The sequence below is a fragment of the Pterocles gutturalis genome, unplaced genomic scaffold (assembly GCF_000699245.1).
Source record: "Pterocles gutturalis isolate BGI_N339 unplaced genomic scaffold, ASM69924v1 scaffold34985, whole genome shotgun sequence".
Lineage (NCBI taxonomy): Eukaryota > Metazoa > Chordata > Aves > Pterocliformes > Pteroclidae > Pterocles > Pterocles gutturalis.
The window spans coordinates 15,917-41,566 of record NW_010147140.1 but is presented as its reverse complement, the minus strand read 5'-3'; the positions used below and the strand labels follow the sequence as shown (position 1 = coordinate 41,566).

At 44.5% G+C, this 25,650-nt stretch overlaps 1 protein-coding gene across 1 annotated transcript in view; it reads right to left on the bottom strand.

Annotated features, from left to right (window-relative positions):
• LOC104470878 (rho GTPase-activating protein 31-like) overlaps positions 1–25,650 on the bottom strand; it is a 55,833-nt gene that overhangs the window by 14,597 nt on the left and 15,586 nt on the right. The window contains 2 exon segments of the mRNA XM_010085962.1: positions 4,391–4,535; positions 5,034–5,136. Coding sequence (XP_010084264.1) covers positions 4,391–4,535; positions 5,034–5,136 — 248 coding nt within the window.

The window sequence follows — 25,650 nt, the reverse complement described above, 5'->3', positions numbered from 1 at the left end:
AAAGAGAAAAGTGAAAATAATGAAAAAATAAAAAATACTGACACCCCACCTCCCAAAACAGTGTTAAAAATAGATCTTTCAAGCCCTGTGTTATGAAAAAAACTGGGATATACATGTTCCATATACATCAAAATAAGCAATATTTTTGGCTGTCATATGAAGATAGTTATAGGGAGTAGTTTGTGTGAGTTGGCATCTTTTATGATGGGAGAAACTTTGGCAAAATCACTGTCCAGGTAAATTAGTAAATTCTTGTACTCGGAGTTAGACAGAATCAAGGTGATACATCTTGGTCTTGAGCAAGTCTCTATGGACCAAGAGCTTAGAGACTCACGATAAGCTTTTGTCAGCATTCCTAGGAGTTTACTGCAATGGTATTCATCTGTTCAGCTATTCCCTTTCAATGTTTGTGCTGGTGGAGGACAAACCACCAGCGAGTTCAAACAATGCATGACTGTCTGGGAACCTCCTGCCTACATTGCTGCCACTGGAGTTTGGAGCAGGTTCAAAGAAAGATGCTGGGACCCACACTGCCAGAAGAAGCTTTGCCTACAGACAGACGTCAGCATTGCTAGGAAAGGAAAGGAAGGAAATAACCGACCCAAACCACCCGTCGCTTAAACATTATGAGCCTGAAATTACCAGCCACAACTAGAGAAGCGTCTTCTTGTAGCAGTCACTACAACATCTACACTGATGATGCTGCCATCTCTGTTCTGGTCACTGTCCTTTTCCCAGCAGACCACTTCTCATGCACAACCACCAGCAAAACAAACATTGCCAGTTTCAAGGCCAGACATGAATATGATTGATGTTTTATTCCCTAACACTGGGAACTGAGTTCTATGCCCTCTAGTTTGAACTTACTGGTATGAAGGCAAAGAAAAACATGTGAGCTCACTAGTTTGGTGTATATGAGATGGGGATGTACCTCTTTTGCCCAATTAAAGGCAGGTTAACTCCTTCTAGTATTTTTTACCCATAACTAGAGCTCCTTTTTTTTTTTTTTTAAAAAAAAAAAAAAGCCTATTACCATCAGCCCAGAAATCCGAAGTATAAGAACTCTTGTAATGTTCATACAAAGTTCCCAGTTGAATGTCCTCATCCACAAATGGAGAGAAACATAATCTTTAACTGTTGTATCTAAAACATTAGATTTCATCTAGATTGTACACAGTATTTTCTCCCCTGGTGCTGATTTTCATTCCCATGTTTAACTTCCAGGTCTCAAAGACCTAATCCTTAGACAGCAAGTGAATACCAGCTTCTCTGAGGTCATGACCCATTCAAACCTCCGAGCCACATTTCTGACCCATATGTGTTGTGCATTTGAAATCTGAGGCCCTCTCCAAAACTCAGGATTACAGCAGCAGAATACAGAATTCAAGGAAGAACCAATAACTCCATTTATTACATGTCTGTTAATGTATGAACTCATGTAATTTAAATTCTAATCTTACTGATTAAGAGGAGAAGGGAAGAGAACACTCAGAGAATGGCAGAAGGTATGTAAAACACAATAAAAATCTTGGATTTTTTTTTTTCACTCTGCTGGTGATTCTGGGAGTGCACAATTCACAAGCCCTGGTTAACAAATGGAATAGAGTTTGGAGAGAGAAGGCAGGCTTAGCCTCCTACAGCTGCTTTGCTCTGAGGGAGTACCCGACCCTCTAAGCCCAAGTTAGAACAAGCCAAGCAGATTCAAGTTCTCTATACCATGAAACAAGCATCCATCACCAGAATACAAATTGGAAAGTGTGAGAGGGCATAATTTTGCAAAATTTGATAGCCAGTGAGGTCACGACTGGGATGTTACATCCCTGAACTTGACATAGTGATGACCAAAAGGCCAACCCCTCCCTAGCCATTAAGAATTTGGCTTTCCTTAGCCACAAATGTCTGAATCACTCTGGTGACTCAGAGTGGAGCCTATCCCATCTCAGAGACAGTTCTGACTGAGTCAGGCTGGGATTAGCATGCATCCTTTACTCCTACCAGCGCTCTACTGCTGATGTGTAGCTGCCACCATTCCCTGTCCAGGCGCCCCACTCATACACAGTCTCTGAGTAGTTTTTCTGCTCCTTGGGGAATTGGTCTTCTTTCTTTCTTTCCTCCTGGTATCTGAGTGTGCTTCCTGTCAGTTGGGTTACCCATTATAAACCCCTACTGAGTAGATTTACGTGAATAATGGATTTTTTGGCTGAGTGGACAAACTAAAAAGCTGGAGATTAAAAAAAAAAAAGAAAAAAAAGAAAACCACCTTTTAGGTCAATCCAAAATGATAACATTTTGGAGAGCTGTCACAAAATTATAAAAACAACTGTTTGAGATTGACCAAAGTGTCACACTCAACCAAAAGTGAAAGAAATGATCATTTAAGTTTGGGGCAGTTTAACCCTTTTCTGAAAGATGTTTTATTTAGGAGTTCAGCATGTTGATTTAATGTTGAAACATTTCCTTTAGAAAGTATTTGTAAAAGAAACATTTAGACAGTTACAGAAGTGTTTTTCCTTTTGTTTTTGAATAAGACTATTTACCAAATGTATCTAACGAAAATCTGCAAGTCATCATTCCAAAACTGCACTTTTCAGCAAACATTCTTTCCTAAGATTTTCCATCTAAATCTTCATGTTTCCTTTAGAGCATATTTTCTTTCATAAATCAGTACTGATAGCCAGAAAGACTCCGGCCAAATAGCTTCAACAAGAATGAGACTCATCAGTTACTGTGAATGGTTGAATGATGCACTAACTTTTCAAGGTCCTCTTCATCCTGACTGTGTCTAGTTTAGAGATCCTTTCCTATATCCTCAGGATCCCTATATCCTGAGAATGTAGGTCAATTTTTCAGACCTACTCAGAACTTTGACTGAATTTTTGACTATACATCACCTTGAAACACAGATCAATGTTACTTAAAATCTGTAATTGAAACAGCAAGATACCTAACACTATTGCATATCTGTCAGGCAGCACAGCGAGACAATTTCCACGCCGTGTTCCCCAGCTCAGTTGTAGTCACTAGCAGCTGCCTGACTTCTTACAGCAGGTTGCTGCTTGGCTGATCCTGTCTGACTTTGCTGTACAGCAAGGCCCCTTGCACAGGTATGCCTGCCTGTTCCCACAGCGGGCAACAGGGAGTCCTTGGAAAACTTCTTCTTATGGGGACCCCACAGATCTCTCTCAGTGCCTCCTGTGCTGCTCAGAAGAGCTTGACTCGGGATAGAGGCAATTTAAAATCACACCTGAAGCTAAAGTTGCTTGCCACTCCCTGATTCATTCAGACATGATTTTGCAAAACTTCTTCTTTGCAACATCTGACATTTTTGGCGATGTCTTTCCCCTCCACCTCCCAGCAAATTGGAAAGATTAGGATGACAGAAACTCTTAACACCAAGGAAACAATCCTTCCCATTCCCCCACCCCAGTTGTTTTAAGAAGCTGGTGAATGCTTTTAGCTGAAAATTCACATCTCTGGCATGTAAGACTTCAGCCTGAATGACCGGATTTAAATTTGTTGGTGTCATAAACAACTGAAAGTGGATTTAGAGCATTAAGAAAAGCAGGCAACTTGAACAGCAAGCATAGCTGCTGTGCCACCTTTTAATAAAATATTATCTGTCATCAAAATTAGCCAACTCTCTTAAAAATTCAGGCTTTGTGGTCTTATTTTTCTGCTCCCCCGCAGTCTGCTCCTAGGCTCCAACTGTATCCGTGTATGATCTATGGTTGTTTTGCAGAATTGAGTTACTACTCTTTGAATTATAATACTTGTAAACAAGGTTAGAGATTTCTGCCTGGCCAGCTGCCACTTTCCTCTGCCATTTGTATTTATGACATGATTATGATGGACCTGATATGCCATAGCTGGCATAACCTGTATCATTATTTGTGCTCTGACAAACTATGCAGAAAAGTTGGTGTTTTACACATGGGCTGAGCAATCAGTTTATGCAGGTGTCAGGGACTGTCAGAAGGACAGGGAGGAGGAAACCGCACCCTTGTGATTAATGATCACAAGCCCCAGGTGACCCAGAAGACTCTCAGTGATGGACAGTAATGAGGAAAAGAAAGATAATTAGCAATTCTGGGAGGAGGTGCACAGTGGGGAGAAAGAGTAACAGCAGGAAAACAATGCAGAGAAAAAATGAGCAAGATGAAGGGAAGGAAACAGCAGAGAAACCACAGAAGTAAACATGAAATGAGGGAAAAAAGCAAGGGCAGGGAGAGAGAGCCAGTGCAAGATGAGAAGGGAAGAGCACTGAGAAGTGTTTATACAGATAGATGCACCAGAAGCCAGAACACTGGAGTGAATCTCAAACAACTGTCATGGAGGAACCTGAGACACATCCACACTGCTGGAGAGGAACAAGAACAGTGAAGGGTCTCACCGTGAATTTCTTGTAGAGCTCATAAGTGAGGAGAGGGTTGGGCAGTTCCCTGAAGTACAGCTTGCAGAGTGACCCCACGCAGTGGATGTCCTGGAGGTAAACTTCCCTTGTCAGATCGGGGCATTGGTCAGAAACAAACTCTTGCCTGAAACAATATGGAGACATAACTATGTAGGAGAGTAAGAGCTGTAGCATCCCAGTACTCCAGCCTAAGTACTCTTTTACAGCTAGAGGAAAAACAAACTGAAAAGTAGAGATGTCTCTGCAGCCTGGCCTGGATTGCCTCTCTGAATCAGGCCCCCAGGTTTCAACTACTCTCTGGTTTCCATAACATAGTCCCATGAGTGGACTTCAAACTGACACAAAGAGATTGCTTTGTACTAAAGTGAGAGAGAACAACTCAGCATTTGTGTTGAGACCCTCCAGGCCTTTCCCATTAATAGGTGCAGAGAGAGACAATTTTTTCTTTGTCGTGGACTAATCCTTGAAACATTGCGTTTTCCTGTTACCAGCTTCAGAGACAGTTTTCTTCTGCATCAGTGTAGAGCTCTGTTGTCCCCAATCTATCTCTGAGGGACTAGCAGCGAAAAAGTGTTGAGCAGTGTCACCAAATTCCTCTGGCACTCAGACACATTGTGCTTACCTCAGCTTTTGTATGTTGGATGTCACTCCTGAGAGGCGGTAGATCCCATCCACAATGCCATGAGTCTCAATGAACTCTGCACAGCTCTTCAGCACGTAGGGGACTAGGAGAGGAAAGCAAGGCAAGATGCCCAATTAATACGCACCGAGAACTTCCACAAATCACCACAGAGGAGACTGTTTTATGAAAGAGAAGCAGAGGCACTCTGCAGATATGCAGGGAAGGGTACAACAATGGGAGAAACACAGGGCAAAACAAAAATACACCCCCACAAAGTGACTGTAGCCAATTTGCAGACTGAGGATATGCTATGGCTGGCCATGCCATGCCATATGACAATGACTGAGCCTGAAGTCACAGAAGCATTGTGGGAAGAAAGGTAGCATTTTTCTCTACCTTTTTCTTTACTTTATTTACAGACAAAGATGCAATTTCATTCTAATTGAAAGCATGAGGTAAAGCATGAGGTCCTGGGAACCTCCCCCCTCCCCAGGATAGAGCTCCAGCCTCACTGAATCCTGCCAAAAGGTCTGATTGGCTTGGATAAAAATCAGAGAAGCATTCGCACTTCCATATAAGCCTACATACCCACAGTTTAGCGCTCATAAACTCCCACAGAGGGGGTATAAATTTCAAATATTGACTATATCTGCACACTGACAAAATCTGACATTGGCTTCAAAGAACTTCATCAACGTGACCAGCCAAAGACTTAACCAGCCTTAAAGCTGAAAGGAGCCCAAGGCACAACATTTACATCCAGATCTGGACCCAAAGTGTATGTTTATTTCTTCCCCATTATATAGGTACAAGGAACCCTCATCCTCTTGGTGAGACCAAGCCTCCCTGTCTCCAGTACTATAACAAACCTAACTATAACAATAACAGTAAGAGAGCCCTTCCTTATTAGGTGCTAGAAACTGCTGTGTATTTAACACACTGCTTCATACAGCCATAAGCACAAAAGTCAGTAAATAAAGAAGTTAAAAGTTCCCTGCTCTAATGCTGACTGCTGCACTGTGCATTCAGAAAGCTGTGTGGAAGGAAACAGACTAAGCCATACATTTGACTGAAAAGCCAGGCATAGAAATTACTGCATCTTTGCGACACCACAGAGATGATGCCTCTGTGTGGACTTTCCCTGACTTCTGCTTGAAGGTCAGGACCATAATGACATGCTAACGTGTGCTTCATCAGGTGGCATCCGAAGAGAGCACTCCAAGGACAGCCTGAACAAAAATCAGCTGGTACTTTGTTGTACTTCTCATGGGTGCTGCTGAGGCCAGAGACTTGCTCCTACCAAGCAGCCCAGGGCACAGGCTCCAGTGAGGAGGGCTGGTGCCCACCTCAGTGACACACTATTACTGAGCCCCGTCAGTCAGGGAAGTGCTACCTGTCTTTCTGCCTGCTCTTACCAAGGGAGGTAAAGAGGTCCTTCTACTGCACCCCTTCTCTTCTCGGCATGGCCAACCCAAATGGAGGAAGACACAAAGCGTCAGTGATTACTTGGAAGCCTGAATGATCCAAACAGACTGATTCTCCTCACTTAAAGGAGCCTCTTCAGAACAACTGGCAAAAATTTTAATTTGTGTTTTTTTGAGAAGGGACTCATAATACAGGTACATTAGCCATGCTGCATCACACTCAAAGCCCTTGAAATTATTTTTAAGACCCTCAAGTTGCTGGGCTAAGACTAACTTCTGAGCTTCTAGCAGGTGAAGTCTGCAGAGTCAAATCTTTGTCCACAGCAGTCACAGAGCTATAGGAGTCTCTCCTCAGGGACTTTTGAGGAGAAGGTACATCAGCACCTTCCCAAAGGAACGTGGAAAGCATTCCTTTCAGTGTCTATAGCACCCACTTCATAAGAGGAGTAGATGTGGAAGGAGACAGAGCAAAAGAAAAGTATGAAATTTCCTAAAAATGCTGCCAAGAAAAACCTAAGTGACACATCAAGAAAGAGGACCTCCCTATCTCTGAGTAAGACCTGATCATCTGTAACGGCACCAGGGAACTCAGATCATATGATGATGAGCATGCTAGAAATAATTTAAAAAAAAAAAAAAAAAAGAAAGGCAAATGACTTCAGATGACTTTAGGCCTCTTCTTCATTTCTGTCTGTTCAGGCTGTGCTGTCTTTGTGGCAGGAGCTATGCATGCATGGCATATTAAAATTTCCCTCTTAGTAGGGGTCTCTGGGAACAAATCTAATGTAAGCAGCAAAAATTAAAGCTAGGCAGATCCATGTTCACTTCGGATCCATTTGGGTGAGAGAATGGGGGAACCGCTCCATGCCACCTGGAAAAAGAAGGATTAATTGAACAGAAAACCTATTTGAGCAGGACAGCCATGTGACAAGGCTTGTTTAAAAATTAAATAGTCTTTCGTATAGACAAACTGCTTATGATGGTGCCTAGCTTCCACACAAATGAGGTCTGTGCCCACAGTACCCTTTATTAGATACTTTTTAAAACCTCAATGTTAAGAATAAGCACACCAACTAAAAATGCATATACTGGTGTTTGTTATGACTAATTTGACCACTTGAAAGTAAGACCATTTAAATCACACTTTTTAAAAATTACTTTTAAGTTTCTTTGGGATAAATGAGGTCAATTAGGTCAACTCAGGCAGGTAAGCAAACCTCTTACACAAAACCCAGAGAAGGCTAGATCTATCTTTTGAGGACTGGTAAGCCAGAAAAGGGGCCTAAGGGGAATAATTTGTAGCAAACATAAAATTCAACCCATTTTTAAAAATGGGTGAAGAATCCACAGCAGAGACAACCTTATAGACTGCAGATAGACAGTATGCACCAACCTCTGCAGATGTCTCTTACTGCAGCCCTGCAATCTTCCCTGCCTTTCCAGCCCTGGGCTTCTCCCCTATCTCTGCCAGTGCCCTTCACCCATCATGTATGTGATTTCCTGCCCTGTCAGGTCTCTGGCTCTTAGGAAGAGAAACAACCAGTTAGACCAAAATGTGTGGCAGTTTTCTGATGTCAAAAAAAACCCCCACATAGGACACATTTCACTGACAATCAAAAATTACAGACTTTGGCCTCAGATTCCTGAAAGTGAAGGGACTGCATCAGCTTCCTGCAAAGCAAACCCCTAAATGCAGTGCTTGTGTGAAACTGGAGCACAACAAATGTTTTCTTTGAGCAGAACCTGCAGTTCTGAAATTCCTGAGTGGCTCTGATCTTTTACAAAGCTGAGTCTTTTGGGCACTTGGGGGAGGTGAGGTTAGAGTGTCAGTGAGCAGCTCCCTCACTCTTCCAGGCATTTCTGGGGTCATTTGTTTATTTCAGACATGGCTTCTGATGAACCAAAACAAGGACTGTGATCAACCCTGCATGCAGGGAGGTACTGACTCTAGCACGTGCTTTACAAGGGGGCTCCATCGGCATTACAGGGTACGTGTAAATCACAGAGCTGGGTGTCTCCCGAAGCGACATCAGCCATGGATGGGGATTTGTAGCAGGGGCTGTGCATGTGCGTGCAGGGACAGAAAGGGGTGGGTGGGGGGTGTCCAATCTTGACACTTCTATAATTAAAACTGCTGGAGGCTTAGAAGTTGGAAGAGGCAGCTGGTGTCACACAGACCCCGCTTGTTCTGCCAGACAGCCAAACTGTCCTCATTTAAAACTACAATAGAAACCAGATGGAGGAGGAGATGAGAGCACGGAGCAAGGCATCAGTCAGAAGGGAAATTGAGTTATAAACATACTGCACACAAAAGACAATACTTCTCTTCCCCTAGACAAAAATAAACCAGAAGGGCTGTTGCAGTAACTCATTCCACTCTCACTGGATATCACCTCCGAGCTCAGTGTACGCAGACATCCACCTTTGCCGGGGTCTTTTCCATGACCGCAGCTCATGCCACCTCTTTTACATGTGTGTGCTACTCCTGCTAGGTCAGGTATCACACCTCCCTTCCCTCCCGATCCCTCCGCCTTACAGTGCTGGCAATGGGTGCTGAGTGTCTCACCCCCCCAGCATTGCTGGGATGGTGGGGGATTCTTCCTTCTCCTGCCCCTTCCCAGTCATGGTGCTACCACCCACCAAACCTCCACACCAGCGGGCAGGGTGGTCACTCTTTGCCTGCCTGACAAACACTTCATCTGGCACAAGGTTCAGTATTTTGGATCAAAGCTGGGGAGACCTCTGAGAATGTAACTAAAGAAATCACCAAGCAGCCCAAGTTGCTACTAGAAGTGTCAGGGAGCTGCTCACCGCCACTCTAACCTCACCTCCCCCAAGTGCCCGAAAGACTGAGCTTTGTAGGACATCAGAGTGCTCAGGAATTTCAGAGCTGCAGGTTCTGCTCAAAGAACTGGGGACACTAGGAAGAGAAGGAGTCACTCCATCTAATGAGCAGTGAGAGAATGGCCTCCTGGCCTCCCACCAAAGCCAGCAAAGAGTGAGAAAGACCCTGGCCCAGCAAGAGATGCAAGCGTGCCCAGTGGCCTTCTGTGTCACCTTCTAGCAGAAACTCTCAGTCTCCATGGGCTACAGAAGGACCCTAGGGAGGAGGCTGCTAAGTCAGCCACTCTAACCAGCGTGAAGACTGTCCAGTAAGACTGTGCTTAAAGTTAGCTAACCTGGACTGGGTCATTTATTCAGGGTACACTGGACTGAACTGGACGGAAGAGCAGCAGGCTTCATTTTTGTCTTTATCCTTCTGTTGTTCTCTCAGAGGGCTCCTTGCAAGGATAAAAATTAGTGACAGAGCTGCTCAGGTCCTCCTTAGTAGTTGGTTTACGCCACATGGAGGAGGTTTCACATCCTCTCTAATTTTATTTTAATTTTAGTTCCAATAACAGGAGGATAAATGCAGGCCTTTCCTTTCACCTGAAACACAAACTTTTTGATCTTTGACTTGCAGGAAATAGTTTGTGGCATTTTAAAAACTTCTTCTAAAAATGAATCCTGCAGCATAAAAAAAAGTTGTGGGCATTTTTACTGCATGATTTTGGTTTTGTTATGTATTAGTACTTTTTTTAAAAAATTGTCTTCCATTGCTCTCAATAGCAGTGCATGCTTCCTATCATGCTTTGTCAATAGCATGACAATAAAGGTCAAAATACTCTCTTGTTTCAATTTAAATGACTAAATTAGAAAATATTTCCTCCTAAAAAATAAGCATTTCAGTCTGTACTAAGCAAGACTTGTTATTTTGTACAAACAAAAATAACTAAACAGTACACATTTTAGAACATACTAATAAATTAACTTGGCCTCCTAATCACAGGAAAGAAACAGCATTGTGTAAATGGCAACGTACTTAAGAGTCAGTATCTCTGATGTGACATTTTCTGCATTTCCTGATGCTTCCTACTTAAATCACGAGCTTTAATGCTGATTCACTAGCTTTTTTTTTTTTCTTTCTTTTTTTTTTTTTTTTTTCTGCTGATATTGTCTGATTTTTACTAGGCATCAGGTTGGCTGAGAAACAGATTCCAGAGGAGATAACACTGTGCTCTCCTCCCTGCAGCTCGCCCAAGCCATGGTCCAGCACAGCAGTCACAATTCCAGTTTGCCTCCCAATGCATAGCCCTAACCCAAGACAGCTAAGGATAAATCCTGCCTTGCCTTCAGATATCATCCCTTTTGCTTTCCACCGTCCCCTTTTCAGCGGTGGTCAAGGATGGAAGAGACCATAACATCTGAAATCACTGAAGAAGGTCTCTCCTGCTCAGAGATGATGTTGGCAGAGCTGGGAATGGGGAAGTTTTGCCCAGCCTGGACGTAATTATTACAAGGACAAACAGAGGGCTTCAGTCTCCAGGATGTCTATGCATACTTTTCACCAGCACTAAATTCATTTTACAGAAGAAGAAAAAATAAACTCACTGTCAAATTCCAGTGTGCAGTTTGGCTGTTGGTGCTGAGCTACCACAACCCCCCCATGCACACACACCTGTGTTTGAATAGCTTGAGATAGCTAAATGACACCAAATAGGCTTAAGAACAGATCAACTTGTTAGAGTCCTCCTCACCTCTTCCCCCTTGGCTGCCATAAACACAGTTAAAAAAAGATAAATACCTGGTGCCGAGGTGATCCTGTCTGCATGGGCAGCACAACCGAATCACCATATAAGTCACACGCTTCATATTTTTTTCCCCTCCACTTCTGTGGGAGATGCCTCTGCAACGTCATGAAGGTTAGCACAACAGTGCTGTTCCCTGAGACAAAAGCACCGTCCTGAATGTGGTTGTGATTCTGGTGGGCAAAGACATAGGAAAAATGGATCTCAAATCTGTCAAATGCTGTGAGACATCACCCTCCGCGGTCTGGGCAGGGGAAATTCTGAGCACTGTTTGGGATGTGGCACGCCGGTTTGAAGCAAATGCATTTCAACACAGCCTGCAAGCCCAGGGTGAGTTTGAACGAAGTCAATGGCACCATTGTCAAGGATTTTCTTCACAGTGATATTATAGCCAGCTTACATCTCACATATCTAAATAAGGCACGTAGGAACACCTGATTTTCCAGAACATATCTGACATCTGTGATGTTCCAGGCAGAAAGGAAAGAGTTCACGGCAGACCTGGCCAGCTCATCAACAACACACATCAAAGAAAGCCTAAGAGAAAGCACTGCACAAGCAGATGTTGAATGCTGACTCTCAATCCCAGCGGTCACCGTGCCCTTCTGAAACATGACTAGTACCTTGACATAGCTGGCAAGTTCTGTCATACAGGCACTTTTGAAAAGAGGTTGTACTAAATACAAGAATAGTTTTGTTAGGAAAACATCCTGCTGTGGGTTTCCTGCAAAAAAAAAAAAAGACCAGATAACCGAACAGGATATCTCCACTCCTAACTTTTATGACTCTGTGGTATAGCCACCTCAGAAAACAGCAGGTTCTGCAGGGCAGGTCAATGAGCTGTGCATATCCTCAGCTAGCCATTTGAATCGTAACAACTCTGATTCACAGCAGATTAGGGTGGATATTGTAAAACATTTTGTTCACCACAGCACAAGCAATTGGGGTAATTAATTCTGGAGGTGGGAGTAACAGGAAAATTTATGCTGTCACACAAAAGGGACTGGGGTATAAGTATAGAAAAGATCAGAATTGTTTTGAAGCTGCATATAAAAATTGACCTCTGTCTCAGTAAATGCCTAGATTCTACGAGGATAAGCAGGCTGTGAGACAGGAAATCTTTCATGAACCTTGTTTCTGATGACACATGCTGAAAACACTACCAAATCTAAAGGCTGTATTAGCACTGATGGAGGACAGGAGTGAGCAAGGCAATGTCGATGCTGCAGCTCAAGGGAGCTAGGAGAAGCAGCCTGCAAGGGAAGAGTGGAGGTCAGTGTTGAGCGCTGAGATGGACAGCCGGTGATGTAGGCTCCATTTGAAGTCTTCTGAGTGCTCACTGTCTTTCATCCAGATCAACAAATAAGTTTATGAACTGCAGGTGTCACACTGTATCATGTTTTCCTTCTTTACTCCACTCTCTTCTTGAGTATGGACACCAATGCAAGCCATGCTAACCTACTTAACTGCTGGCAACAAAACAAGGAAAATATATGGACTTCAGAAGTTTTTTTTCCTCCTCTCAACAGATTTTGACCTATATGTTGTCATTTACAAGGGCTTCAGAAGCAAGTTAGAAAACAAACAATGCACAGTCTCTGACTTTTACCTGAGTCTCCTAGCTGATGCAGACTTGCTCAGTTTCTTACAGTCCCAAGATTACTCTAGAGGTAACTTGTAAGCTATTACACTAATTTCTTAACAGTAAAAAGAGTGTAGAAACCAATATCTCCCTTGATACGTGGAAACCCTTACATGGGATTCTTCAGATCCCAGAATCTGGAGAAAGGCAATTCAAGGGGATCAACACATATTCCCTACCTGGCTGACAGTGTTAGTTTGTTTCTTATTCCTTTTTGACTTGGACTTTAGTGTGCCAGACAATAGGGCTTCCAGGTTTCTCTTCATAAGGAAGCCTTTTTGGGCTGTTACAAAGAAATTCTGGCTGCTTAGGTCTTGATGTGTCTCTGAAAAATACCAGCTACCAGTTGAACAGTTTTGAAGTCCTTTGTACTGTGCCTTTCACAAACACCACCTCCATACTCTGAAATCTATAGCAATCTCTATAGGATATAGAATTTGTCTGTAGTTTCTGTGCTGTTCTGTCATGCTGTCTCAGTGTTAAACTGATCCTAAGTCCATTTTTTGTAGTGATGGCATGCTGGTGACAAAGCAACTAATTCCCAAATAAATGCTCTTGAGACGCTTCAGTAAAAATGATGCTGCTGTTACCCTGCTGGTGAAGAGACAGGGTTAAGCAAGGAGCTGGGCAGTTGTCTCTTCAACACTGATGCTGCAGTAAAGAGGCCTGCTCTGCAGTTCTCTCTGCCGTTCTTTCCCAGGAAATTTCTGTTGTCCCTTTAAACATGCAAGGACAGGACATCAGCACACATGGTTTTCCTTCCACACTTGCTACACAAGGAGTGATTTACAAGCATATATGACAGCCATTCCCAAGCTTTAAAGCGCACATCCAACTGTTCCAGCTAATGTAGAATGGCAGAGCCGATGAGCTCAGGTGCGTGAAAGGGAGAACAGGCTCCAATCATCCCACCAAGAGCCCAGGTTAATGTTTGGTACCAAAGTATGAAGTAACTGAGAATCTGGTCCTGGACTAAGCTCTCATATGGATGAAAAACTGCATAGCTGAATCTCACAGCACATATCTAAATCTCTTCTTTTAATTTTGCCCTCTGTCACACTGATGGACTGATGCAGACTGACACTAGATCACGCAGCAATGTTCTTTCACTCAGGCCTCTCACTGATCTTGCCTCTAGGGCTCTCCTAGTGAAGAGTGAATACAGCAATTTCCAGAGGCTATTCCAAATAGGCTATTTTACCGATAGTCAACAGCTTAGGGCAAAGAGCAGGGAAAATTGCTGAGGATCATTATATATCACAGACAGACAGATGAGGAGCCTAAATACAAACCCGTAGAGGCTGCAAATGAGAAGTGAAAGGCAAATGAAAACAGACTTTTGAGAAAAAGTAAATAAGGCTTTATGATGTCAGTCTGATTGAAAACAAACATGCAAAGGCACTAGCAATAATCAGTCATTATAGTTTGAAGCCAAGCAGCACAAAATCCATTCCATCTTTGCTCAGTTGCTGAGCGTATATTTAGATTGAGTGTTTTCATTGCAAGGCTGTCTGGGCCTGACCCAAAGAACTGCACTCATACAAAAAATCCCATTGAATTGAGTATTTTTCACAAGAGGAAAAAAAAACCCTGTTTGTTCTACCCTCTCTTACCTCTTACCATGGCATGCAAACACTAGTAAACAAGGAGTAGGAATGATAGAAGCATTTTCATCATCTTTACAGGAGCAAAAAAGTGATGGTGTGAGGTTCGACAGAGAGTGGAGAATTAAGACTGCTGCTGGTAGTGGAAGGTCACCTAGAAATGCTCCTCCCAGCCCTGCTCAGAGGAGGCTGAAAACAGCTCAGTCTTTATTTGAAGAGGATTAAGCTGTGGGTGACTCAGATTGCTGATGTTTGTCTGGTGAAACAAGGTGCTGTTCTACTCATCCTAAGTAACGCCCAGGGCATATGATTGCCACAGCCTGTGGGTTCAGTTTCTGTGTTCGAGCAGCATGGAGAAAATTCTGCCAGAAGCAGCACCTTGTCAGACATACATACCTCTATACATAAATGAATGTATATCTATGTATGTATCAGCACATGTGTGCATAGATGTACATATATGCCTGTATTTTTGCATATACAAATATATTCTTTTTTGTCTGTATATACGTGCAGGTAAGATTTTTCATGTGCATTACCAGGAAACTGTTCTTAGAGAAATAGCTTTTTTAATAAGGTGTCAATCAAAGACTAATATCTAAAGGTGGGATTTCCAGAGTCAAAAGCTGCAAAAGTCTTGCTAGGCTGATGTCATACGTCTGGGGGATACATCATTACATGCTGGTGGGGCTCTTGTTTGTTGCAGCTTGCTCAGACAGACAGAGAATGAGCTATTGCCACAGCCATTTTCCATGCTGTCTTGTCCTGAGCAAAGTGCGTTTAGCTAGTGCATTGTCCTGCATGTTGTTACTGTGCTGCAGGACTTTCTGTGTGAAGTACTTACTCTCAGCCAAGGAAATCTGTTGGTTTGGGGGTGGATACCTCAAGCATGCATGGATTTCTACATCAGCAAGTCCAGGACCAATCTCAATGGATTGGTTTCACTCAGTAGCTTAATTAAGAAGGGTAGCCCATGGGATATGGGTCCTTTTGGCTACACCTTTTCACCTCCAGAGGCTGCTGTCCTCTAAAGTGTACCTTACAGCCCTGATTGCAGGGATCATATTTTCCTTTCCATACACCAGGCAAAGTAAAGAGCTCTAAAAGAAGCTGCTAAGCAGCCTGGCTTCAACATCTGGATGTGGTGCTGCACCTTCAAGGCTTCTTTCAGAAACAGCAGGGAATAGAGCACTGCTCCGTCTGCCAGCCTTGTGGCAGATCAATACTTCACGTATGCTGCAAGAGGGCAGCTCCTTTGTTCTCCAAAACCTGCGAGACTCATCAAGGACAACAGAGGAGGCAGAATAGCATTTGCAGATGGTGTCACACAGCCTCCCAGCCTTCTAGAGGCTGATGCTGGGCTGGGATTGCTTAGCAGAAAATATTTCCTGCCCTGCTGTTGGTGTCTACCTCCACCCCACGATGTCAGCACATAACTATTGAGATGCACCCAGGGTGTATGGCATGGTTTCTCCAAGGCTGACCTGCAAGGACTGTACCTCTGCAACTGCCTGGCAGAGGGGTGAGGGTATCAGAAACAGAAACCAGCTCTGTCAGAATTTCAGCGATGAAAGGAGGCACGATACGGCTTTTACAGGCCCTAACGAAAGGCTAAAAGGAACACACCTGAATAAAATATTACAGCATGATGCCATCTTCTTACTCCCCAAACAGGCTTCTATCCCCTCACCTAGCAGAGACGAGTCAGGAGAGATATTTATCTATATGCTTCTCTTCTTTGTATTCCCAAGGCCCTTCTGCCTCCAGTGGGAGCGGTTGTCCCCATGACTTTTCTCCCACACAGAAAATCCCCTCAGTTCCACGTGGGATACAAGCCTCCCTCTCCCTTCATCTCTCAATAAATACTCATACCAGGGGTTATCAAGCTGAGGGTCAGTCCCAGTGCTAACAATGGAAAAAAAAGCAATATCCAGCTGTTACTAAAGTAGTAAATCTCGTCACTTCACAATTGTGCTCCTCAGTTTCCAAGCCCCCCAACGGATTCCTGATACATTCCATATTTTGCTCTTTATTTTGTTTTCCACTTAGCAAAGGACAGGCTCCAAACCAGTGTGAAGAAAAACAACCTTCCCCTTCCCCCCTCCTCTTTTTTTCTTCTTTTCACCGCGCTATCTCTGCTCCAAGTCAGGCCAGGTAGCGCTTATCATTTCCTCTGCTCTGCGAACTCCAGCGTGCATGCGTTTCCTGCCAGCGAGTCCTAAACTGCAAGCTGACATTGTTTTCAAGGCCCCTCTCTCTTGGAGGCAGGAGCAGCTCTGCTGCACAGTGCTTCCTGTTGATGTCAGGCCCCTCTTCCTCCCCGAGCAAATGGGCTTCCTGCTGGCATCGGTGTCCTTTTCCATGAGGACTAGCAGGAGCCATTTTCCTACACAGCCACCGAGGGGGGTGGGGGAAAAAAGGTGGAGGAGACAGGGTTATAATGGGGGGAAGGAGGGGTGGATTTTTTTTTTTTTCTAGCAGTGTTGAAGAACATCTGGGGCTCCTCTCAATGGGGAGGAGAGAGAAGAGATAAGAGGTCAAAACAATAGAGCTATGTCTCAGGGATGTCGGTATTTGCAAGTACCAGAGAAATCACTTATTAGCAGAGAACATCAGAGACTAATTACAGCTGCTGATTTCCCACTGCTAAGGAATGTAAGCTCACAAAAGAAAAGCTACAGCCATGGCCCCTGTGCTCCAGCCATGCTGTCAGAAGCTGTAGGAGATGCCAAGACCTTTACACCAGACCATTGCCTTTGTTTTTATTCTTTCAAATGGAGGAATCTCTACCGATGCCAGCACTGTTTCATCAGCACTGGAGAAACTGGACAACGATTGCAGAACATGGCTTACACCGAGCTGAAGTTCTTCAGCTCTGCAGACTGCCATTGCAGGAGCCGTTGCCCCAGCAGAGAAGGGAAAACCTAACCAGACACCATTTCGGATGTCCCCACAGTCCATGGCATTGAAGGTTTGCATTTGTCCCGTTAGAGAAGCCAATGGGCTTGTCCTAGCTCCCAACAGGAGGTTATCAGTTTGCTGCTCAGTGTAAAATACAGCCCAGGAACATGTGATAACGGGGTCCATCATGGTGGGGACACACAAGAGGGCAGAGCTTGAGAAGCACGGCCAGCCACGGCAGCAGCGTTGACTGCCCTCCACAACATTTCAGCCACACAGACCCCACATCTTCCTGCATAAGGTGAGGGAGGTGAGGAGGTGAGGAGCTAGCTTGCGTTAGGACATGTTCCCCTGCAAGCAGAGGTTTCCAGGTTATATTAGGTCCCCTAGCAATTACCAAAATAGGACCTGTCCCTTAGAGTCTCAACTGCTGCTCCTAATGGTCCTATGGGATGAGTTTCATGTATATTTCAATAAAATATATCATTATAAAGTGATTTTCTCTTTCCTTTCCTATCTGTTGCCTGGTCACCTTCCTGTGTCACTGTAGGAACTAAGCAAAGGGTTACACTTCCAATCTCTGAGCATAAATTGCCACAGAGGCTAAGAAAATTACTCCAGCTTTGTGCAACTGCAGCCAGTAGCAGATGTGGTCCCCAAGTCTGGCAGCGCTGGAGGAGTTGCAAGAGAGAGAACTGTGGCTTAGCTTTCCTCACAAAAAGAAATTCTTACTCAAGGTGCAGTTGCAAAATCTTGATGGCTAGTGTGGGTCTAAGACGCAAAAGGAAAAAGCCCACCTACATTCTCACAGCAGAAGTTGGCCAGGGCCACTGAAATTCACGGCACTGACATGTAGGCAAGCATTCCTGGCCGCAGAAGATGTGCCCTGCATGGCTAAACTCAGCTGGAGCTGTGCTGCTGCTCATACACAAGAGCAGGATGGGGCCCCAGGAGAAGAGACCTCCTCGTGGCTTTTAGGGAGCTCCAACCTACGCAGTGCCAGTGGCTTTTCTCGAAGGTGCCCAGCAGCCGTCAGCACTAGCTAAGTCCTGTGAGCACTTTGTACGATGGGACCCCACTTCCAAAGCTGCTCTGGGAGCAAAACTGCACTTTGACGAAGGAGCGTGAAAGAAAAGCAGGCTCCACCGAGCTCACATTTTCCTGTTGCGCCTTCCCTCTTTTTTAGTACAGCTTGTTATTCATGAATGAATTACCTCAATCCCTCTTAAGCAATGTACTGACCAGGAAAAGGGTGTGGGGATTATTAATGGAAAAATCCTTGAATCTTTTAGCCCCACAGCATGGCTACAGTTACAGGGAAAACAGGATACCACGCTGCATATGGGGAGGAGGAAGAGAAAAGGAGCAGAAACTCTAATAATCTGCAGGGACTGACTTGCAAGGAAGAACAAAGTGGCAGTGGTAAAGGGGCACAGCTGGCCCAAATTACCAGGAGAGAAACGAATGCGCACAATAGAGGTCTGCGCAGGGTGCAAATACCACTGAGGGAAAGGGCTTGTTCTGGATGATCAAGGGGATGTAACTAGGAGGGACTGAATGAAATTACGAGGGGAAATTTAGGTTGAATGGTAGGAAAAAACCTCTTAAGAGTGAGACATAGTATCATGTTGTAGAATTGCCCTCCCAAGGGAGGGGGTGGGAGCCACGCTGCATGGGTATTTAAAATCAGGCAGGAGATTACTCTGAAGAGAACAGTCCTGCACAGGCCACTGTGACAAAGACAAAACAAGCTTTCTGGCCTTCCCATGTCGTTATCAGGAGATGCCTTTTAATCCAGAGAGGGTTCCCCTGGAAGAGCTTGCTGTGTAAATTATAAAGGAAAGCATATAGTGCCGGCACTCACTACAACAAGGGACAACGACAACCAGCAGCTGGAGTTTAAATTGGATACTAAGCAGGCAGGAAGAAAGACTACTTGAAAATCTTTCAGCAGAATGATTTTCCAGTGGGGAAGTGTGCATTTCACAGAATCAAAAAAATTCACCAGAACACAGGGACTCAGTTTGATTTTTCAACCAAAAAAGTACTTAAATATATTGTTTCTAAAAGGTGAAAAATGTTCATTTCCATATCACTATTTTCACTGTTTTCACTAAAGGCTTTCACACTTTCACTAAAGCCTTTTGGAGAATTTTTATTTAGGAGAAGTTTCTACTTTTTTATTCTGATTCCAGATGAAAGGAAGTCTTGGGGTAGGGGAAGATGGAGCACACTGTAAAACAGGAACTGGCTCTAATGGATATCAAGCGATACCACCAAAGACTGGCTAGTGTTTGCTCCTCTCTGTACACTTCTGAGGATGGCAGCACTGTTCCTTGCAATCTGAAGCCCAGACTATTGTCTGTGCTTCTTGACAATGAACAAGAGAAAAAGGAGGCGAGTGTCCTAGGGTTTGCTTTTCAACCCTCGGGATACAAAAAGCCCTCATTTGAAATCTTACTTGTATCTCCTGTCCCCCATTGTGAGGATAAAACCCCAGCACAGTCTCACAGAATGTGCTTTGCTTCTGTCAGCAAAAATCTAACCCTTTGGCAAGGAGTCATGAATTAACAGAGGATAAATATCGCTCTCATCCCATAGGTGCAAAAAATGAGAAACAGAAATGAGTTGGCAGCCTGAGATCATGCAATGAGTTAGTGGAAGAGCTAAGATTAGAGCCCACGGCTTTGATTCCTGCTCTGTAACTAAACCACATGGCCAGTTTTCTCATATCTGAAATCCTGGTAAATAGAAACTTACCTTCAGAAGTTCAGAAGTTGCTAGCGCATGCAAAGATTGCAACTGGCTTATCAGAATCACTGACCCAGGAAGTCAAGTTGAAAAAAACCACACAGATGTGTTTTTCTGGGAGATGCTCAATTCTTCCCAGGCACCTACCAAACCATAAAGACCCTCCCTTTCCAAACTACTATCCAAAATCTGGACACACAGACTAAAATGTCAGTAGGAGATTTAGAGGGTATTGATTAGAGTCTTGGAGCAACCTTTTGGGTTGGTTGTCCTAAAAGTCAGTCTTGTACTAAAACACTAGACTTCAGTACCCCTGGGTCTGGGAATGTTTGGAAGTGGATCCACACTTTGTGGCTTGGTCTCACTTCTAATTATTTTATTTTTTTTTCCTCTTGAATGGTTTTTTCATAACTAAATACCACAATAATGGCAAGAAGCTACCCAGAGGCCATCTGGGGAGAAACTGCATTATTTCTGATCATTTCAGGGAAGGGAGGTTGGTGAGGGGGTGGGAGGGCAGGCCTGAATTAACTGGAAAAGATGTCCTGGTTGTTCACAGATCAATTATACCAAAATTTTTGCATTCCCTGTGTTCTGACTTCTTCCATCTCCCCAATTATCCATTGCTTTCCATTCTTTAGCTTTCATTTTCATTTCACAGGGCACTCAATTTTTGGCATAATTTTCTTCCCATGGAGGCCAAATTCAAGCCCCGCCTTTGGGACCTGGACTGAGGTTTAAAATCCCTCTCTAGCAAAAAGGCACTTGGATCTGGCATTTACAATTCAGGCCTGTATCTTCCAACTGCAGCTCTAAAATGGATCAAAGACTTCTGTGCCTAGCTTTTGTTCTTAGCTTTTGTTCCCTTCTCTACTCCCTTGAAATGTCAGCAAATATTATGGCTTTGTTGATGCCGTCAGGGTGGTCTGACCACTTCCCAGACTGGGCATGCTGACTGGGTAGCCGTGGAGCAGTCAGCAGTTCACTGGGTGTCTCTCTTCTAGGATACTGTTGTTCCTCACACCAAGGCAGTGGCCCCAAGCAGCAACACTGCCATGAAATCAACAGAAAACAAATCCATCTCCACCTGCCCTGGCTCGTGCAGGGACATGCAGACTGACTGTTCCAAAGCAGCAGCTGCTGATGCTGCCAGGAGGAGAGAAAACCATGCTGGGAACTCAGGGCTCTCCTTGGATATCGGGGTGGATATCCACCCCTTCAGACATTCCCTGCTTTGTCTGGAGGAAGACTCAAAATCTACATGTTACTGCTGCCTCAGCTGTGCATGTCTTCTTTCTCTCAAGCCCCAGCAGGGGAAACACAAGCATGTCCCATCCCAGACACCCCCTGACACCTCCCCAGATGCCCCCCGGGGCTGCTCTGAGATGACCTGGGACCTCCCTGGCTACTGGCTGTTCCTTGGTCAGTGGTGGCTGCACCACAGGGTAGGGACAGAGAGCACTGCCAGCCATCCCGACCAGTGTTGCTCCCTGCAAGGGTATGGGAGAACCTGTGCAGAGCCCAGCAGACTCCAGCTGAGCCATGGGAAGTACCTACGAAATGTCTCTGCCTTCTGTCACAGCCTCACAGGGTGGTTCACAGGAGGGATGGGGAAAAAAATGGGCTATGAGTCAACCACCAGCCACAGGCCATATTTCTCTGCCCCATCACAGGAACCACTTTTAGCCTACGCTGGGCTGGTAAGGGTTGCCTTAGCATCACTTTTCTGCCCACCTCAAATGTTTGTACCGAGGGGGATCCTCAGGACTTCCAGAATGTTTGTGCTGTTCTCTCTGCTTTGCCTGCCGATATGCTGCAAAGTACCAGTCATGGCTTCTCAGCTGTTCTGAAATTATGTGTTTGGCTTCAGCCTGAAGAGCCCAAGTAGCACTGCTCTACTTCTCTTCCCTGGTAGCCACCATGTTAAGGATGTGATCATATTTAGGAATGAGCCGAGGCTCTTCCTGCTCTCTGCTCTACACCTCTCAGGTTCAGTTGATCTTTTCCTTCCACAGTGCTTCTTCCCACTGTTTATTACTAACTCATTTTCTCCAATTACGGCAGAAAAGGACCCTGGCAAAAGAAGAATTTTGCAGCATGTCTCAGAAAATATCATATTTGTCTCCAGCTCGGTTTCATTTAAGGAAGGCCATTCAGTGGTCAAGCACTCTCAAAACAGACAATGCCTTGTCTCCAGGTCTCCAGAACCTCCCATTCAGGAACTGTCATTGAAGCTTTCAACTTGAGTGCTCCTCTGATACATATCCAACCTCACCAAAACTTTCTCAGCAGTCTGTCCTTCAGAAGAGCTTTAGGCCAACACAATGTACTTCTCTTGGACTTGTTAATACCACCATCTTCAATGCCAACCACAGTAAATTAAAACAGTGCTACCTGCTGTTGACAAATCCACTGAAAATTTGGTTCTTTTTTTCACTCTTGACACCAGTTGCGTTCTGGTGCTTTCCTTGGACTTCCCTGGAGCTAATTCGTGGCTCACTCTGGTGGTAACAGGGAAAGTGTGGATGTTGCAGAAGCACTTTTTCACAGGGGAGATTCGCAAGTACCCACATCACGTAGATGTTGCTTTTGTTCTGCTGTTTTGCTAACCAAAATAACAAGCCTCTTTACTGCTGGGAACACTTGCTGTATATGTAGATTTGAAGTGCTTCCACACCAGTTGGCTGCAGCATCCCAGATGTATACTAGTGCCACTGAGGTCAGCAGCTGGCCCATTGCCACGCAGCCTGTGCTTCTGGAGGAGCTCAGTGGTAAAAGGCAGTATGCTGAAATGGAGGCAAGGTGTCAGAATGCTGCAAGGTGCTGGAAAAATTTTTCAGAGCCACAGTAAAAAAAAATGAAGACACCCTTTCTCTGCCAGCACGTTAATCCCTTATACTTCTTGTGCCCCACTGTCAGAGACCCTGTGCATTGGAGCACTGGAGAGGATACATGGGGTCCCAAGAGCCACATGCTGGGGAGGGCCTGTGGTGCCATGTGCAGCCAAGGAGCATGTTTCTAACCAGATGCCTTGACTTTTACAGCCCTGCTCCATCCGCTTTTGCCACTCAGCCCTTCATGTTCACTTCTACTCCATAGTTTCATACCCCAGAGGACAGATGGGCAGGGGACAGCCAGTCAGGCCAGCTGTGCCTCTGGCCCACACGAGCAGACTAGGAAAGGAGGTGCAGAGAAACACATCCATACGAATGCACGAAGTGCAGACATAGCTGTCATGGAGTACAGTCCAATGCCATGGACTCCTGGGGACAGATGGCCCCGTGTAGAGCTAGAGCCTGGTTTCACTGTGTGCACAGCACAGACACCTTTGTGCACAGGCACACATGCAGCATTCAGGCCATCCCAGGTTTTAGGATGGCTCTGGCTAGAGACAGGAGTCAGTTGTAGGAATCTTGCACGTAATATACTACCCCTGATCTGAAATGCTGGGCATAATGGCATGATTTAGAAGCATAATGGCATGATTTAGCAGCATAATCTTATCATAACCCCCTAGGTTTTGCAGCATGCAAGAAGATTTGGGTGGATGATGTCTTGTTGGATTCAGGCTGGAAGGGGAGATGGCAAAGTGGGTGCGAGTCACAGTCAGGTGTATATCAGCAAGCTTGTCCTGCTCAGAAGAAAGAAAGGAAATGTTTCAAAAGATAGTGACATTCTCAGGGAATCCACTTTTGAATCTGGCTTGTCTGGCCTTGACCTAAGGCTCTTTCATAAATCTCATCAGGAAGGCAGCATTGGCCAACAGAACACAACAGCTAATAATAAAATCCAAAGAATATCCATTATGTGCTCAGCTAGTGACATTTTAAAGCCTATAATTTTTTGCATCTGTAGGCTGCTGACCTGTAGTATTCACTCTCCCTTCCCTTGGAGCCAAGCTAGAGACAGACTCAGATAAAAACCCTGCAGATGAGCACCCCGGATTTCAGCAAAATTGAACTCAGGCATCTGTACTTCAAATTCAAGCGTGAGCAGAGCAATCTGAGAAGAACCAGTTCAAAATGAACTGGGGTCCAGACAGGCATCTTTGTCTCCCACTTTGGGCAGGAGACAGCAGAGGCCAGTGCCAGACCTCCAGAGCATAATCCAAGCAGGCTCTTGAGATATGCAAAACTCGTGTGCAACTCAAGTCAGCTCTGTAGACTTGCAGGCCTTTGTAGACAACAGACTCGAGGTCTTTTTCTTCGGATTTCAGGTTTTCTTGGGGAAATTTCTTAACTTCGATTTGGTAGCACTTGGGTAACCTCAGTCCTCTTTTACACAACAGCCTGGGCACTCCTGACAGGAATCTTTATAGAGGATTTGAAAAAGAGAATTGGAAAAATATGATTTTGGGAAACAGGAACTTTATAACTTTGCTAATGCAAAGGCAAAAGACATTGTGCACACACAGATTTAGAAGCAGCAACAGCAAAATCCTTTGAAGGAAAACAGCAGTGATTTTTATTATTGCCTTATATGAGTTCAGAATGTTGCAAAGTTAAACAAAGCAATTATAAAGCCGGGTATTTAAAAATACTTAATGTTTCACAGTCTCCTTTGAGATGAATCAGGTATCCAAACATCTGGGGACTGCAAAATCCATCAGGAAACACAGACAGATGAGACACATCAAGACAGGAAGGTTCAGGGCTGCCATCGGAGAGACAAGGAACAGCAGGAGATTCCCACAGCTTCTTTTGGGTAAGAAATGTTAGTACTACATGGATGTGTACACTAAACAAAAAGAGGAAGAAAAAGAGGGCTAAAAAAGGTTTTTGCAAGTCTCCTGCTGTTCTGTGTCTTTCTCACTCTGCTCTGATCTCTCTGTACATGTCACTGGCTGGCAGGATGACTGCTTCCTGCTTCATGATTTCATATTTAATTCTTTCTATATAAAAGGAATTTAAAGGAAATTATTACAAACAGTTTGGCCACACTGCATCAAGTCATTGGAAACTATTTCATTACCCCTGACATTTTCTTTTTTTTCTTTTTCTCCTTTTTTTTCTCCTTTAAGAGAAAAGTTAGACACTTTCCTAAAGTCTTTCCAGACTTGAGCTATTCATAGATTGCATGTGGAAGGCAAACACAGCCCAAGCCTGGAAGAAAGAGGCTCTCATACCGGACACCCCAGTAGCCTGGGGCATTGCAGGCAGTGTCCTCCGCAGTGTTTCCTTTCAGAGAGCCGTTGCTGCATGAAAATGCTTTGGGTGTAGCAATTCTGTGCTCATCCCACAGGCACTTCATGAAAGAGGCAACTGTTCCATGTTGGGAATTCAGAGAAACCTCTGGCTAGCAGCGGCTGCTGGAGGCACCCTGATTAAAGCCCCATTGTTTTGCCCTCTCCAGCAGTCCTGCTAAACCGCTCCCCTGTCTGTCCAGCGGTTTGGGAAGAGGCAAATAAGTAAATAATGACCATTGCTGGGAATACCAAAGATTGGGGGAAGCAAGGAAAGAGGAAACAACAAAAAAAAATATCCTTTCATGCACTATGTTTCTTCAAAGGCAAACGCCAAGGAGTTGGGTTTCTGGGCTGTGTTTCTTTTGTCTTTCTGACTTCTGGATCTTGCTGTACTGAGGGCTTTGAGACACTAACAAACACATTGCAAACACAAGAAGGGGTGTTGCAGGAAAAGGGCGTTGAGATCATACTTAATCAAACTT